At 44.5% G+C, this 16,848-nt stretch overlaps 1 protein-coding gene across 2 annotated transcripts; it reads left to right on the top strand.

The window, feature by feature from the left end:
• Positions 1-1,685: 1,685 nt before the first annotated feature.
• On the top strand, positions 1,686-13,474 carry TMEM171 (transmembrane protein 171). 2 transcript variants are annotated; one of them, XM_035565844.2, is made up of 7 exons: positions 1,686-1,831; positions 2,638-2,739; positions 4,650-4,699; positions 8,098-8,225; positions 8,708-9,406; positions 10,723-10,864; positions 13,258-13,474. In XM_035565844.2, exons 5-7 carry the CDS (start codon positions 8,779-8,781, stop codon positions 13,472-13,474), a joined length of 987 nt encoding a protein of 328 aa, XP_035421737.1. In that variant the 5' UTR covers positions 1,686-1,831; positions 2,638-2,739; positions 4,650-4,699; positions 8,098-8,225; positions 8,708-8,778. The 2 variants fall into 2 exon arrangements, with proteins under 2 accessions (XP_035421737.1, XP_035421738.1); XM_035565845.2 differs by lacking the exon at positions 4,650-4,699.
• The last annotated feature ends 3,374 nt before the right edge of the window (positions 13,475-16,848 follow it).

Below are 16,848 nucleotides of genomic sequence, written 5' to 3'. Positions count from 1 at the left end.
TGCCACACATTATAAAATAGTCTGACTGTGCATTTTGATGCTCCTTCTCTTTTTTCAAGACTTCAGCTTCAGCTTGTGTTCATAACAAATGATGCTCGTCTTCTTTTGTTTGCTTCAAGTCTTTTTCCTTTTATTTCTCCTTTACTGAAATACTTCACTCTTCACTGAATATAGAAATCATCACTTCCTAGTCTCTCCTTACCGTGGGATCCTTCACAACAGTGTCTGAGTTTTCACAACTGACCTTCAAGTCGGTGGCAGCTGAGTTGGGACATAAAAACATACAAACAACAGAAGGTCAATAACATCCAGAAACCTACAGCTCTAGAAAACTTGAAGCCTTCTACCCCATCCTTCTCACACCCCACATGTATTCTCAAACTTAGTAAGTCCCCAGTCTTTGACTTTTCACTCTTAGTTTTCCTATTTTTAACCCAAATCCTGATCCCCTCCAAAAACATACATATCTCCCTTTCTCTCAGTGTTATCTAGCAAAACTATCTCACCGTCAGACAAGACTTTAACCATTCACTTTTCCTCCTGCCATCTATTTTCTGTGCATCATTCCACCTTCCACTCTTCCTCTTGCTCGTCTCACTTTGACTCACATAAGACCAAGCTTCCCTTGCACCTCACTAGCTGTCAGTCTGGGCCTAACCAGTGGAGCAGCTTTAGTCCTGTGGTCATTCAGGTCCAACCACAGCTCCACGCACTTACAAGTGGTACATCCCAACCTTATTCCCTTAGCTCCTTGTCCTCTTGCACAGCTACTCCCACTTTTCTTTACCTTTCCACCTAAGCCTGCTGTTCACTGTTGTGCTCTGATCTCTGCTGCCAAAGCCACCTTCCTCCTCCACGCTGCCAACACCTAGGAAGCTGGAGCGAAAGCATCTCCTCGCATTTCCACTGCCTGAACTGACTCACCACTGAAGGAAATCTCTTAGTCCTAGGCTTGGCCTATCTTTAATGCCTTGCAACTTTCCCAGTGTGCAGAAGTGTGTTTGTTTTATTTTGTGTGTGTGTGTTTGTTTTTTGTTTGTTTTCTTTAACTATAGAATCCTACTGAAATTCCAAGGGTAGACAGGAGGAGCAGGAAACCTGTGATATCACCTTGTGTCACCTTCAGCAACACCAGGCACATCCAGACCATGAAAAGCAAGGGGAATCCTGCTCAAAACCCAACATCTCAGGTCAAGGACACACAGAAGTCTGTGACCAAAGGGATCCAGAGATGGCAGGTGTGGCGCAACCCTCCCGAGAGCAACACTCATCGGCCTCACCCCAAAACCACCCGTATTTCGGGTGTGCGCCAGACCCCGGCCACGTACTCAGGGCTGTGAGGGGCGAGCGGCACCCGCACGACGGCAGGCCGGCCGGCCGGCTCTCCTCACAGCCGGGCAGCAAACACACCGGCGGGCTGCGGCCGGTTTTGGGAAGCCCATCCCGGAGGGATCCCCTCCGGCCGGCCTTCAGCCCCGGCGGTCACCTCACAGCCGCGGGGCGGCTGACATGGCGTCGCCTCCCGCCTCAGCCTCCTCACGCCCCGGGGCGCTGCCGGACGCCCCTCAGGGCTGACAGGAGAAGCTCAGGTCGACCGAGGGGCGACGCCGGCCACCGGGCGGGGCGCTCGGCACCGGGGGAGGCGGGGACGAGGAGGCGGTGCCGCCGCAGCAGCCACCAACAGCAGCACCACCGCCGCCGCGCCCCTGGCCCCTGGGCGGCTCGGCTCAGCCCTGCCCCGCGCCGCTGCCGCCCAGGTGCGCGGAGCCGGGCGCAGGTGCTTAAATAGCGGCGCTGGCTGAACCACGGCAGCTGTCTGCGGGCCGGCCAGGTAAGGGGCGCTGGGAAGGAAGGAAGGAAGGAGCGAAAGAAAGAAAGAAAGAAGGAGCGAGCGAGCTGCCGGCTCTGTGCCGCACCTGCTGCGGTGCGGGGCCGGTCCGCGCCGCCATGTCGGGGTGCCGCTGCCGAGAGAGCGAGCGGGAGGGCGCGAAGATGGCGGGTGGTCCCCGCGCTGAGGGGAGGGAGGGCTGGGGACGGTGCCGCGGGGGAGAGCGGCGGCTCCGGCGGAGGGTGTCGGAGGAGGTCTCGTCCTCCTGCTGACCTACGTGGGGCGGGTGTGCGGGGTGTTGTGTCACCCGACAGCTGCCGGCTGTGCTGCTGTTGTCGGTGTGGGTCTGGCTCCCTTCGGGTGAAGGGTGGAAGCGGTGGCTGGTCCTCTGCACGTCGCTTTTATAGGGCGGTGGTGTCCTCGAGTAACAGAGAGCCTCTTCTGCTGCTCCCTGGAGAGCCTGGGCCTGCCTGTCTCATGCAGGGACCTCTGGGCCTGTGGGAGGATGGGGAATTATCACATAGCCCTGTGCGAATTACGCTGCTGTCCATGCTGGTGGCATGGGGCTGGTGAGGAGGCTTCTGCTGTGAGGACCAGCTTGCCCCGGGTAGGCTTGCTGCCACCTGGCTCTCGCTGCTACACGCACGAGCTGCTCTCAAGGCATCGTCCCGCCCCTGCGAGATCCTCTGTGGCTTGGAGGAGAGCCTGTCTGACAGGCTGGAGTGTGAGGTGGGGTCTTTGGTGGGATGGTGCTTTTCCTGAACGGAGTAGAGCTTAATTGTTTTGTCCATGTGTTGGTTGTGTTTTAGTGCCCAAGGGCAGCATCAAGAAACTTCAGACAGGAAGGCTCTGGACAGCTTGTGGAGTCTTAGGTCGTCTTGATGGTCACAAGCGTATCGCCTCAAAGATCTGTAAGTCTCCTTGCCCGTGCCTTTTGTCACTAAGTGTCGATCAGATCTGTGGGACAGATCCTCCCAGAACTTGCCATAAACTGCTCTGCCTTGTGTTACCCGTCTGAAGAAAGTCACTTCTGGTTTTAACTGTGTGCTTGGGCCTCACCTCCATTTATTTTCTACCTAGTCTCCCTACTGGTGAGAAAACAAGAGCTGCTTCACCCCAGCTCCTGTGTGCTGTGAGTGTTCTGTGTAAAAGAGAATCCTACCTACCAGGGATCCTTCAGAGTTTTTGCTGAATATGGGTTTTATCCTCACTGTCTGCATGGCACCCAACCAGTCATCTGCTGAACTGTTCTGCAAATGTCTGTTTGTAGCAATGTGCCCTTCTGGGATCCTTGCATCCAACCATGGCATCAGTGCAAGGACCCCTTCCCTACCAAAAAGGATCAGGGCCCATTTGTAGACCGGCTTCTATTCTAATCATTTTTCTTTGTAGCCCACAGGGATCGTAGCTGGCAGCTTCTTAAAGGAGTGTAGTTCTCTGGCACAGGATAGAGTCCCTGACACTTTGCCAGTTTGTGGTGAGAAGGATCCCTGCTGCGCACGTGCCTGGAGACTGTCAGGATTATCCTGTTTTCTGTAACTTCCTACTGTGGGTGTTTTCCAGCACTCTTCCAGATGCTTAGTCCTATCCCACCTTCAACACTCAGAACTAACAATGCGGTGTTACCCTTCTTATATTGTGAGCTGGTATAATCATTTTGTCAACTCATATTGGTAGAGTTTCTCTCTGTGACATCCACTGAATGCTTGGAGATTGTTTTGTGCAGCTTTTAAATCCTGAAAATTCTTCTCCTGGGATGTCAGATGCTATGTGAGATGAGAACAATGTTGGGCACTAATTACTCTGCATATGTATGAGAGCAAATTGGTTAGATTAGCATCTGCAAACTTGCTAGTGCTGGTAGTGCTACTGTTGCTTGATAGTAGGAAACTGAAAGTACTATCAGGCTAATTGGCATTTGCCCTTACCTACACAAGTGATTAAAAATTGTGTTGGGGTGAGGGGGTGGTACATGGGGGGGGCAAAAGGTGGTAAACTCCAATTTACTTCAGGTTGACCAGCTGTGCTCACAGAAAGATAGTTCTGCTGACTGTCAAGAGTGCAGTTTGGGGGACATACTGTATGTAAATGGAGAAGTGAGTTATACAAGGAGTGAGAGGCAAAGGAAGAAGAAGGAGAGAGCCCTCTGGAGTTGTGACATGGAAGTTAAACTGAATAAAGTTGGGAGGTTTTCCCTCCAGTTAGTTTGTCCTATCAGGATTCATGGTTTTACTAGAAACCAGAAGGAAAAAACATGGAATGACAGTGGCGACTTTGCAGGAGGAGGTCAAAATTGGAATTAGAGGTGAAAACAGTTAAAAGGAAAACATCTGAAAGAGATGGCTTGTGAGTCCATTGGAAGTTGCTGTTGTGGACTACAGCTAAAAGGGTTAGATATTGTAGCTTTTAAATAATTGTATAAACTAGACCTGGTCATAGAATCATTAAGGCTGGAAAAGACTTACAAGATCAACTGGTCCGACCATCCCCCTACCCCAATATCACCCACTAAACCATGTCCCTAAGCACCAGGTCTGACCTTTCCTTGAACACCCCCAGGAACAGTGACTCCACCACCTCCCTGGGTAACCCATTCCAATGCCTGACTACTCTTTCTGAGAAGAAATGTCTACTAACTTCCAACCTAAATCTGTCTTGGTGCAACTTGAGGCCATTCCCTCTTGTCCGAAGAGCATGGTCCTTGTGCATGAAAAGATTTGGGTGTGTTTGCAAGTGAAATAGCAGAAATGGGGCCTACTCTGGGAGACATAAAACAGAGACAGAAATGTTTTAATTCTTCCAATGTTTTTTCTTCTTTTAGTCCTCAGTTCCTGAATTCATGACTGCATGAGGATATCAAATTTCATATGGGTAAGGGAGAGTAAGCTTATAGCCCTTATGTTTGCAGTAGAAATCTTAGAAAACGTAAACTCTGAAGGGTCAAACAGAAGGCAACATGTCCCCTTTTCAGAATCAAAATTTGTATTTTTAAATTCTTTGACTCATCCATAATGTGAAAGTTGTATCACAAGCATTACATGCAAAAATTACCATGTTATTTCCTGTTCTGTATACCTGTCATAGGCCAGACTTACAAGAGGATAAAGCACTATATCATTCAAGTTAAGCTCATAACCAGACTTCCTTTACAAGCCACGTTTCCAGTTTCTCCTTCCCTTATACTTAACTGTCTCTACACTGTTGAATTTTGTGCCAGCAGTTTCTGACCTGTTATTTCATGTCTGCTTTCAAGCTAGGGGTAAATAGGAAGTGAAGACCTCCCTGTGTCAATATGCATTTGGAGATACCTGATCTCGTGGAAGTATTTCAAACACATAGTCAATATAAGCCTTGCTTCTGTCTTAAAGTTCTTCTTGAAACACAAGAAATATGGCTTAATCTTTCATTGGGTTTACTATTAAAATTTGGTGGTAGCACAAATGAAAATTAGTCTGCCCTTGGATTTTGCAGCATGAAATCTGTGGCTTTCATCTTCAAAGCCACAACAGACTGTTCTGAATGTTCCTTCTTTTGTGGCCTGAGAGAATTAAGAAAATATGCACATGCTTCATTTCTAATGTGTGTTTTAACTTAATCTCATAACAACAAGATTAGTGGAAGAGAAACAGGCACTGTGTTGGAGCAAAGAGAACAAATCTCTAGATTTTTCTTTTTAAAGACTAAACACTTGATTTTTTTTTCCACTTCACATTGTTTCCTTTTGTCCTAATTTTCTTGTACTTATTTCCATATTTTCTTCCCTAAAGGGAATTGCAAAGAAAGCATTCAGACTTTTCTTCAATTATAGTGTATTGCTGCTATAATGGTTAATGTGCCTCAACAGAAAAATATCTCAAGACAGTTGTGTCTAAAACCGGGCTTTGTGTGCTCTTGTATTTCAGAGGCCCTTTACTCAATTTAGTACCCTTGTAGGTCAATAACTCTGAACCAGCTCAAATCAGTTATGAAAATGAGGAAAAATTCTAGTCATCAGGGAATGTAGGTAGTTATTAGGAAAAAAAAAAAAGGCACTTTGGGAAGGACCAGTGAAATTGAGGAAGGAGTGACCAACCTAATTATTTTCTCTGTTCGTAAATAGATCCTTCAAATTGACTCCAACTCTTGCAGTATTAGAAGTATGCTTGGGTAAAGGTCTTCAGTTTGAAATCTATCAAGATTTCTTTATTCTTTTTTTCTTACCCTTACTGCCCTGCATAGTTGCTTTTTCCAAAGTGAAGTCATGTATAATACTCAGTACTATCAAGGCAGCAAAAGCAGTGTGGCCAGTAGGATGAGGGAGGTGAATTCTTCCCCTCTGCTCTCATGAGACCCCCACCTGGAGTCCTGCATTCACATCTGGGGCCCCCAGCGCAGGGGGTGACATAGAAATATTAGAATGAGCCCAGAGGAAGGCTGTGATGATCAAGGGGCTGGAGCACCTCTCCTGTAAGAACAGGCTGAGAGAGTTGGGGTTCTTCAGCCTGGAGAAGAGAAGGCTCCAGGGAGACCTTAGAGCAGCCTGTCAGTACCTAAAGGGGGCCTACAGGAAAGCTGGGAAGGGACTCTTTGTCAGGGATTGTAGGGATATTGCAAGGAGTAATGGCTTTAAACTAAAAGAGGTTAGATCTAGATTAGATATAAGGAGGAAATACTTTGAGAGTGGTGAGGCACTGGCACAGGCTGCACAGAGAAGCTGTGGATGCCCCATCCATGGAGGTGTTCAAGACCAGGCTGGATGGGGCTTTGGGCAACCTGGTCTGGTGGGAGGTGTCCCTGCCCATGGCAGGGGTTTGGATCTAGATGGTGTTTAAGGTCCCTTCCAACCCAAACCATTGTGATTCTATGATAAGGGAGCCCCCACTTGCAGTTTTTCAAACCATTCATAGTAAAAAGAAGTTATTCTCAGAATAGGGAAGAAATACTTAGCATAGCTTATGAATGAACTGACCAGAGTAATGGGCTTCATTGAGGCATGTACCTTACTTGTGCTGTTTGAGATAGCCAGTCAGGAGACTGTTTCCTGCAGTGGTCATCTTGCTGCTGTGGAACAGCCTGTTTCCTTGCCTTTCAGGTCTTGTGCTCACTGTGCCTTGTCACCAGCATGCTCTCTGCCTTTTCTCATGCTGATAGAGGTCCTGTTTGATGTTCAGCAGATCTAGTAACTTCATTTGTATATCTGTTCACCCCTTTCTTTAAGTGGGATTCTGCTCTTACAAGTCATTAAGTAAGTGACTCAATAGATTGCCTTATATTGCAGACAGATAATTAGATAATTATGTATTTGAGTGACTAGTGAGTTTTATGGTTATGTTTTGTTTTCATCCCAGTGGGGCATTGCAGTTACTGGGGAGTGACATGGAGCTTGTTGTGGCTGACACATGTTCAACAGTTTGCTTCCAGAAATCACAGAATACTTTTGTTTTTCTTGTGGAATAGCTGTTGAGGCATATGTAAGGAGGAGTCAGTCTAACTTTAACTTGTAGCTTCCAGTTGTCTCAGTTTGTAGCAGGGCACTAGAAACTGGTAGAGGAGATGCTGAAGGTTAACTGAAACAGCAAATTAAACCAGTTACCTGCTTCCATTTTTGACAAACTGCTCCAGTCTGATGTCCCTTGTGATATTTCCAAGTCACAGACAAAGCCTGTCCTGGGAGACTACTGGTGCAGGGAAGAGAGCAGTGTTGAAACACTGCAGTATGGGCAGGATTAAGTACCTCCTGCTCTCAGTAGGAGACCGTTTTCTCATGATGCATCTGAACTTGCTATTTTCCAGTCTGAAATTCCCCTTGATTTCAGGTTAGCTCTTGATAGATGGTAGCTGCTTGGACAGAGATCTCAGTGGTTGCAGCTATCAATCTGATCCCTATGTCAGAGCAGTACAAACTTCCCTGTTAGTAATGACACAAGTAAATCTTTTTCTAGAGCTCACTGAATGCCACGCTGTCCTAATTTTTAGTCAGGCTTTCCCTGCTCTGGTATGTCAACATCAGCAGATTTGTTGTCTGTATGCACAAAACTGTTACTGGCCTCAGCACTAACTTCTGTATTCTGGTTACTTCTGAATCTGAACTCCCACAGGCTGATAGGTCCAGAAGCCTTCTGGGAGCCACCTTTGTTATTTCTTTTTAAAGCTTTCTTGGAGTATAGACAAAGGATTCAGAAACAGGGAAAGCTGAAAGGAAGTGTGGGAGCGATACACGTACCAGCTCTGGTTATGGAATCAGTGAAACTTGAAGTACAATCTTTAACATGGCTTTTTTTCACTTTCAGAACAGAACCAAAAATCCTCTGTGTACTTGCTCTTGTGGTTATGTAGGACAGGAAGGTGACCTACGGAGAGAAACTGCAAAGTCTCTAGTGGCTGTGGAAAAAGAAACAAGATGTACATGCTTTGAAAGGTATGTATTAGAAGATTTACTTGGCTTAAAAAAAAAGGCCAGTAGTCATCTAAACCCAATTTCATTAAGGTTGTTTCTTTCAACGCTTGTCACTTCCTACCATATGCTACAGAAATTTCTCCTAGCTTTGTGTTCAGGGGGAAGTTAACCACACCTTGTTCCAAGTATTCAGTCTTTGATATTAACGTCCCCTTAATCATAAGACTGTATCTCTAAAGAAACAGTTCATTAGTTGTACATCAGCAATTGTGGGGTGTTACAGTTGTTTTCAGTGTAACTCTAAAGTAAGTTTTGACCTGTTGTGTGTATTCAATGGCAACAAACTTTATTAGGCCCTTCATTCCATGACAGCATTACTGCAAAACAGAAAATATACTAAACATGCAATTCCAATAGGTTGAGTAGCAAATGTAGCAGTAAACATTATGTATCTAGTCCTGCTATTTTTTCTTCTTTTGATTTGTGTATTTTCATGTTTACAGATCAACTGTAGTTTTCTGTCACTGAATGCCAACAGGAAAAAAAATTATCTGCTTGAGGAGATTCTGTTGTAATGTATCCAGTGGCTGTTCCTGCACCAGGAGGTGAAGGAAATAATGGACAACACGAGAAACTTACTTTTTTCTTTTTTATTTTTGGAGCAGTCTTTCTCTGTGTTGGATTTCTGCTTTCAGTCTTTATTCTACAGTCATGCCCATATGAAACCTTCAGTGACTGTAATGGAGTTCTTAAGGCTTCTGGGCCTGTGCTGGCTGTAACTGGCTTGGTTTTTCTTTTATTGGCAAGATCAAGGGCCAGGCTGTATATAAGACAAAGACAATTGCAAAATGAGCAAGTATACAGCCTTGTTTTCTGTCGAGGGAGCTGTCAGTTTGCCCAGTTTCTCATCTTTGGATTCCTATTTTTGACGAGTGGAATGCTAATTAGTATCCTGGGCATTTGGGTTCCTGGCTGCAGCCCTGGTTGGCACACTGTACAGCTCAACCAGACTAGCAGTTCTGATGTGAACCTCCAGGGTTGTGGATTCCTGTCGCTTCAAATCGTGGGGCCTTTGATTGTGTTTACTGGGTTGTGTTTCTTCGTGATAGCTCATGTTAAAAAACAGAACTTCAATCTCAGCCAAGAATCTTTTGAAAATGAAGAACATCCTCAGAGCCCTGAATCTTTACAAGTTACAGTAGGTGGGTAAATGTGTGAACTTCTAATTTGAGCTTGTTTTCTTTCCACTAATGGTTTACTCATTTATGAATATTACTTGTTTGGTCTATAGGCATGTTGTCTCTGTTATGTCCAAACAGACAAAGTGGAGTCTTAGAGTTTAAGTTGCTTTGTCTTTTGTTTTCTGTACAATCACTTCAGTTACCTTGTGAAAAAGGAGAAAACCTCTTTTGGCATTAAAAGCAACATCTGATTTTCTATGTAAAAGAAACCACATAGTCTGGCACAAATGAATCTAATCTCACTTCCTTTCCCAAAGAGTGTAGCTGAGAGTGTAAATCATAAGTCTAATGACTTATGTGACTGCATTTGAGACTTATTTTAGCCTGGAGATCTGAACCCCCTAAGCAGGAGAGTGATTCATAAGTCTTGTATTGTATTTCCCTGAATAATGGCCAGATCTTGCAATTAATCTCTGACTGATGAAAGGTGCTTCTGTTAATTGCAGAATATACTGTGTTTAATTAGTTTATTAGGAGGAAATGCTGTCCTGAGTATCACCCTGCTTTTAAAACCCCATGAATACATTGTATACATAGGTTATTCTGATAACTCTGTAGTTCTCAGGAAGGATTAATGGATTAATCATAGTACTGCTCAACTTTAATCTGACAGGACTTGAGATCCATTATGCACAACTTATTGTATTAAAAAAGAATCCTCAAATATGAAATTGGCAGATATGCTACACAGTACATTTAATACTGACTTACTTATCTGTAGCTTTGTGGTACTTGTGTTAATAGTGTGCCTGAGTAACTTGGTAGGGGAACTGTCAAGGCACTCAAAATCCACATGAAGTAGTAATCAGAACCATTCATGACTTGAATGCTTTTGTTATAGCAGTGAAATAGGTATGGGCAGATTCATAAAACTTCTGTTTTAGATACATGAGAAAAAGCTGAATGCTTGTCTACCCTTAAATTGAGTCAATGATAACTGTGGGCTTTGTACTTCCAGTTTCTGAAGACAGCCAACAGTAAAAACATTTATCTCATAGCTAGAAAACCACCCAGTGGAATTTTCTAAATGAATTCTTCCATCTATGAATATGCTATGTCTTCAATCGGAAACAGTATTACCCCAAAATGTATCTCCAATATATTTCTGCAGCTCAGAATGTAACAATCTATATGTAGTGTCACTGCACTCGATGTTAAAAGGTAGACAAGTAAAAATACTGTAATTTCAAAGACAGGAAATGTTCTAGGATACATTTAGGGAAAAAAAAAAAGGATGCTTATTTTTTCAGAGACAGTAATTGGTGTTTTTTCCCTAGGTGATGCAATAATGGTATTCCCACCTCCTCCACCACCTTATTTTTCTGACCCTATGTCACCAACTGTGACACATTGTCTTACGTCAAGTGGCTTGCCTGCAAGTGAAAATCCTCCACCATACCAATCTATCTTCAACAATGGGTAAGACTGTTTTCTTGTCTGTTTTTGGAAATGACATTTCTCAAGGTGTTCAACATGTTCTAAAATAACTGTAAATTAACTCTCTGCTAGGCACTATAAAGTTTTCTACTCTATTGCTTAACTTATTTCAGATACCTTATTTACTGGCATAGAAATATCCGAGGAATTGGGAGTCACACTACCAAGTATCTTCCATAAGGGTTATTTTTTTTAAGTTTATTAATGAAATGAACTTGTGACAAAATCTTAAATCAGTGGCCTTATTTAGCTATTGCTAGATCAGATTTCTTCCATAAACAGTCCAAGAGAAGATGACTCCTCCAGACTTTAGGAGGCCTCTGTAGAACCAGTGTGGTGAACACTTCATGACTCCTGTCCAGAGGTCCCATGACCTTGGGAGTGCCACTTTCATGTGTACTGTGCTCCCTGCGACTCTTATTTCACTGCCTTGTGGAAAGGCCCTTGCTGGTCTGCCCTGTTCCTGCTGTGACAGTATGGTGAGACAGAAGAATACCTTGATACTGTGGGAGAAGAGCAGGAGACTACAGGGAGCTTTAAAGCGAGGCTCCAATGCCAACTTCATAACAAGGTGTTGTACCTTCCCCATGTAGCTACTCCTCTATGCCCTGAGTAGAGTGATTTGCTAGATGCTGCCACCACCAGGCTTAGGTAGTAAGAATAGTTGGCTGATTGAAGAGTCCCCTGCATTGTACACATTTTCAGGGACATCTACCCACCCCTGTGGCTTAGAAGCAGTGGGTTGCTATCGAGGGTGAAAGAGGTTACTGTAAGGCCACATACCAGGAGCCTCAACTAGGTCTGTCCAAAAGCTAGATACCATATACCCAACTTATTCTCAGGCCCTTAATGATCCAGGACTGAGGAGGTTTTACGCTTTGGAGGGGCCAATGAGTTTAGTTTTAATCTGTGGGTCAGTAGCTTGCGTGAGGCTTATTCAATGGGATGACTCTAGTCTACAAGACTATGCCCAATATGAAGCACCATCACTGCAAGAGTCCCTGTCTGCCTAGCTCTGTCCACATGGTTGTAGCTGTTGAGTGATTGCTCTAACAGCTTTCCACTGTACTCCAGATTTCTCTGCTCACATGAGGTGGTGAGTTCCATGACCAGCTGTATTAGCTGTGTGTCTGATATCAATTCTACATCAAAATTCTTCTATCTTCCCCTTGAAGCAAGCAAGCACAAACCCTTTTCATGTCCAAAGACCTAAGTGCCACAGAGGAGGAGGAGGCTTGTGTTAGAATGGTGCTTACTCCTTCCTGCTTATCACACTGAAGTGTCGTGTCAGTGGCTTCTTTCTCCTCTAAACATACATATTCAATGGAGAAGAGGGAATGGCCTCAAGCTGCACCAGGGGAGGTTCAGGTTGAAAATTGAGACATTTCTTCTCAGAAAGAGCAGTCAGGCATTGGAACGGGTTGCCCAGGGAGGTGGTGGAGTCACCGTCCCTGGGTTGTGTAAGGAAAGGCTGGATGTGGTTTAGTGGATGATATTGGTGGTAGCGGTACAGTTGGACAAGATGATCTTGGAGGTCTTTCTCAGTCTTAATGATTCCATGGATGCTGTTACTTGAGATGAGGTGACTATGCTCAGTGTTCCCGCACCACATGCGGAATTGGTGGGGATACGGATGTACACACAAAAGTACAAGTTGGCTCTGGGAGTAAGGCATAAAGAATGAGGAGTTCTTCCCTTTTCTTGGGAAGCAGCTGAAGCAATATGCTGAGGGCCACCTCCAGGGTGAGATGAGCAGCGTACTAGAACAGTGTGGGTGCAACCAATTGGCATCTAGCTGTGACGGTTAGAGGAAAGCAGTGACTACTTGACTGCTGTCCTTGACTTTCACAGAACTTAATAGTCTGGTGTACAGTTGCTTTTGTTTCTCTGGCTCTGAGCAGGAGTGCTACTCCTAATGTCTTAACGGGTTGCTGGAAGACTTATAAAAATTCAAGTTTCCTTTCATTTAAGGTCTCAAACTGCTAGGGATTGCTATTTTAGTGATGCAATTCTAAGTCTAGTAACAGTCTCTCATAAAAGAGGAGAATAGACTGATAGACTGTAAAAAGGAAGATACATTAGGAGCAAAGGATCAAAAGATTTAGTAAGATTGCCCTGCCAAAAGCAGCTAATACCCATAAGCCAGGCTGTGATGTGAATTAGAAAGGAGCTTGTTTGTCCTTCCATCTGAAGTAATAGAATTTTTGAGTCATAATGTAGCGCACAGAGTGAAATCCTAATGCCTATATAAGTTCTTTGCTTTAGGGGTTTTTAGGGAGTGTGCATACATGTATGTTCATGTAAGTCAAGAGTAATTTCACTTTTCACTTGCTATAGAGAAATGCGCTATATTAATATGCAGTTTTGTTTTACAGAGCACAGCTTGCAGATGATGATAGAACAGTTGCTGCTAGAGACTATGAAGCTATATGTACAATTTCTGGATGCAGTTCACCTTCAGATATCTTACCAATGCTGTCTCTCTCCTCTGAATCACCTCCAGAATATGAAGAAAATGTATTAGTAACAAGTAATGAATATTCTCTATCATCTTCATCTGTTTCCTTAGCCACATTGCACACCAGCTCATAGAGGACTGTCAGCTAGATTTCATTTTTAAATGAAATTGTACACTCAGATTTATGACTTTATGACTATTTACATTTTCTAATAAAAGCAGTAATAGTGGCTCTGTCTGATCTTTTCATTAACAAGAACAAATGATGAGTTTCTGTTCCAAGAAATGCAAGATAATGCTGGGCTTCTGAGTGAATATTATGAAGTGATTTAGTTTACTGCAAGAATAGAATGATAAATGTTCATCTTGTTCTGCTACAGCTTCAGTTTCTATATTTAGTTGTTCCCTCTATAATGGAGGCAGTAAGTAGAGACAAACTTCTTTTAATTAAATCTGTTTGGAGCGTCAAAGAAGAAATCATTGAGAAGTACTTTTATTTCTATTTTTGTGTAACTTTTGTGGAAAATACTTCCTTGCAGTCACTAACTTTGTTTTCTGAGAGCATCACCCATAGGAGTCTTTAAGATGGGGAGCTAATACATTATAGAGAACTTAAGTGGTTACTTTTTCATCTGCCTAGCAACAAACCCTACACAGTTTAATTTAGACCCTCTCTGGTCCTTATGTAAGTATAATCCCCCTGAAAATCAGTTTTAGCCAGCAGTTAAGAGCCCTGAGGCAAGACTGAGGATAGTTAATAAGCTGTCAGTTTAACTGTGGTAATGACTGACTTAAGGGTATTATATCACTATTAAATATCATCATCGATGGTTTATACAAGCAGTACTGATTAACTTTGAGAGAGTGAGTATTTTCCAGGAGCAGGCATTATTTACCAGCTAATGCGAGAGATGGTATTTCATGGAAATGCATAGAGCACGTGTTTTTAACTGACACAGCTCTTTCCTGACATTTCAGAAATGCAGCCTTGCAGCCTTCTTTTAGCTTTTGTCTGTAATTGAAATATTTGCTTGTAGGAGATGATAATTCACAATGGAGTTGCTTCTGACCTTTGTGTTTTGACTTGACATGAAACCTGTTGTAACCTTCCAGTTTGAGAAAAAGAGACCTGAAATGGAAGGTGCCACAGTTTCTATTTGGGCTCCACTCAGTGTGGTGTAGTGGTTTTTCCCTGGCTGGGCAGCTGAACTACACCACAACTGCTCTTTCATTCTCTCTCCTAAAAGGAAAAGGGGGAGAAAATACAATGGAAACAGCTCAGGCCTTGACATAAGGACAGGGACATCACTCATCAATTATCATCATGGGCAAAAGGGGTTCTGCAGAGGGAGATGAATACAATGCATTGCCTATCACTAGTAGACTAGAACAGTGTGAAACTAAATGCAAACTACAACCACCTTCTCTTCAGCAACCTTCTTCTACCTCCTGTCCTCAAGCAGTGTTGATGAATGAGGGCTGTGGTCAGTCCCTGAAACTTCATCTCTACCACTCCTTCACAGTCACTCTGTGCCCCTGCTCCACATGGGGTCCCTCCCACGGGATGCCGTCCTTCCCGAACTGAGCCTGTGGGGGCTGCCCACAGGCAGCAGCTCTCTAAGAACTGCTCCCACACGGCTCCGTACCACGGGGTCCGTCCCCCAGGAGCAAACTGCTCCAGCACGGGTCCCCCACATGTGGGCGGCAGCTCCCCCCAGACCCCCTGCTCCTGTGTGGGCTCCTCTCCACGGGCTGCAGCTCCGGCCCGGGGCCTGCTGCTGCGGGGGCTCTCCATGGGCCGCAGCCTCCTCCAGGCCACATCCACCTGCTCCACCGGGGGCTCCTCCACGGGCTGCAGCGTGGAGATCTGCTCCACGTGAGACCCATGGGCTGCAGGGGGACAGCCTGCTCCACCAGGGGCCTGTCCACAGGCCGTGCTGCGTGCCTGGAGCAGCTCCTGCCCTCCTGCTGCACTGACCTGGGGGGTCAGCAGGGCTGCTTCTCACTCCTCACTCTCAGCTGCTGTAGCACACCATTTTTCCCTTCCTTAAATCTGCTCTCCCAAAGGCCCAACCAGTGCTGCTCCCTGGCTTAGCTTTGGCCGGTGGTGGGTCCCTTTTGGAGCTGTCTGGAGTTGGCTCTGGTTTGACATGGGGCAGCAGCTGCTGGGCTCTGCTCACAGAGGCCACCCCTGCAGTCCCCTTCCTACCAAAACCTTGCCAGGTAAACCCTATACATGTGGTAAACTTTACCAGTGTTAAAATATCTTGCAAGAGTGATCTCTGTCTTGTTCAGCTGAGTCCCTGAACACTTGTGTGCTGTGGGACCCCAACCAAACAGGATTTGTTTTCTACCCTGGTGAATCTCAGGGAACCTGAGTGTAACAGAATGCTAAGCTTTGAATTAAGCACTCAAGTTCCCTCCTGTGCCTAGGGAAAGGCAATTGCCTCGTATTTCTTATGACCATGCAGAGCACTCACCAGCAGAGTACTTCAGGGAGATATTTAGTAACTCCTGCATTTGGCCATTTATTTCCACCTTTGTGTCATCATTCTCTGTCATGCTGGGGCAGCAATTTTTGCAGCAACACACACACACACAAAAAAAAAAAAAAAAAAAAGACGATGGGGAGGTACATTTAGCCAGCAATAGAGCTGAAAACCAGCCAGTGAGGGAGGTGTACTTAGCCAGTGACAGAGCTGAGGGAGTTATACATGCAGAGTAACGACCAAGCACAGCACAGAGAGAGTTTTAATATGTGGACCTTGGTTACACTGGTGTGACTCAGCCATGGGACATGTCCACATGAAGGGGAGCCACAAAACCAGCAGGTTTTTTTGTTCTTTCCTCCTTCCCTCAATTTTTTTAAACTAATGAGTTTTTACAGGACACTGTTCCTCAAATGCCTTCTATAATCCAAGCTATCATCTAATGTCTTACTGTGTTGTTTTTTTTTTAATTGTGTTTCTAACCTGTTTCTTAACAGTGGTGCCCACTGCCCTGTGTGACTTGTGCATACAAAATCCTGTGCATGTCAAAGGAGCTTGTCTCTGGGTCTGTCATGATATTATATAGTGAGTACAGAAGATGAGGTATTTTACCTTAAAGATCATGTGCAAACTAAGGCCCATGCTGGCTTTTTCCTGTTGTTTGAATTATAAATGAACACTCACTCATTTCCTTAGAAGGTTAAAAATCAAAGAGTGATTAATCTAAACAGACATAAATCTTTAATATATCCTTTTTTTTTTTTTTTCTTTAAAAGATACAGGCAACTTCTGATTGCTAACTGTAGTTACTAGCCTTTTGTGCTCTCTACAACTTGCTCAATCAGTTTTTCCCAAGATGTATCCAAGAGACCACATACATCAAGTAAAGTATGTTAACCGTGAACTGAAACATAATCTTCCTTCAAGGTTATTGTGTTTTGATCTTCTACTGTAGATCCTGTGTGGATCACTTTATTTGTAAAAAGCACACCTTGTGGAAAGCTGTTGGCCTGGCTCTT

This window comes from Cygnus atratus, chromosome Z (genome assembly GCF_013377495.2).
Source record: "Cygnus atratus isolate AKBS03 ecotype Queensland, Australia chromosome Z, CAtr_DNAZoo_HiC_assembly, whole genome shotgun sequence".
Taxonomy (NCBI): Eukaryota; Metazoa; Chordata; class Aves; order Anseriformes; family Anatidae; genus Cygnus; species Cygnus atratus.
This window is presented reverse-complemented; position numbering and strand designations above follow the sequence as displayed.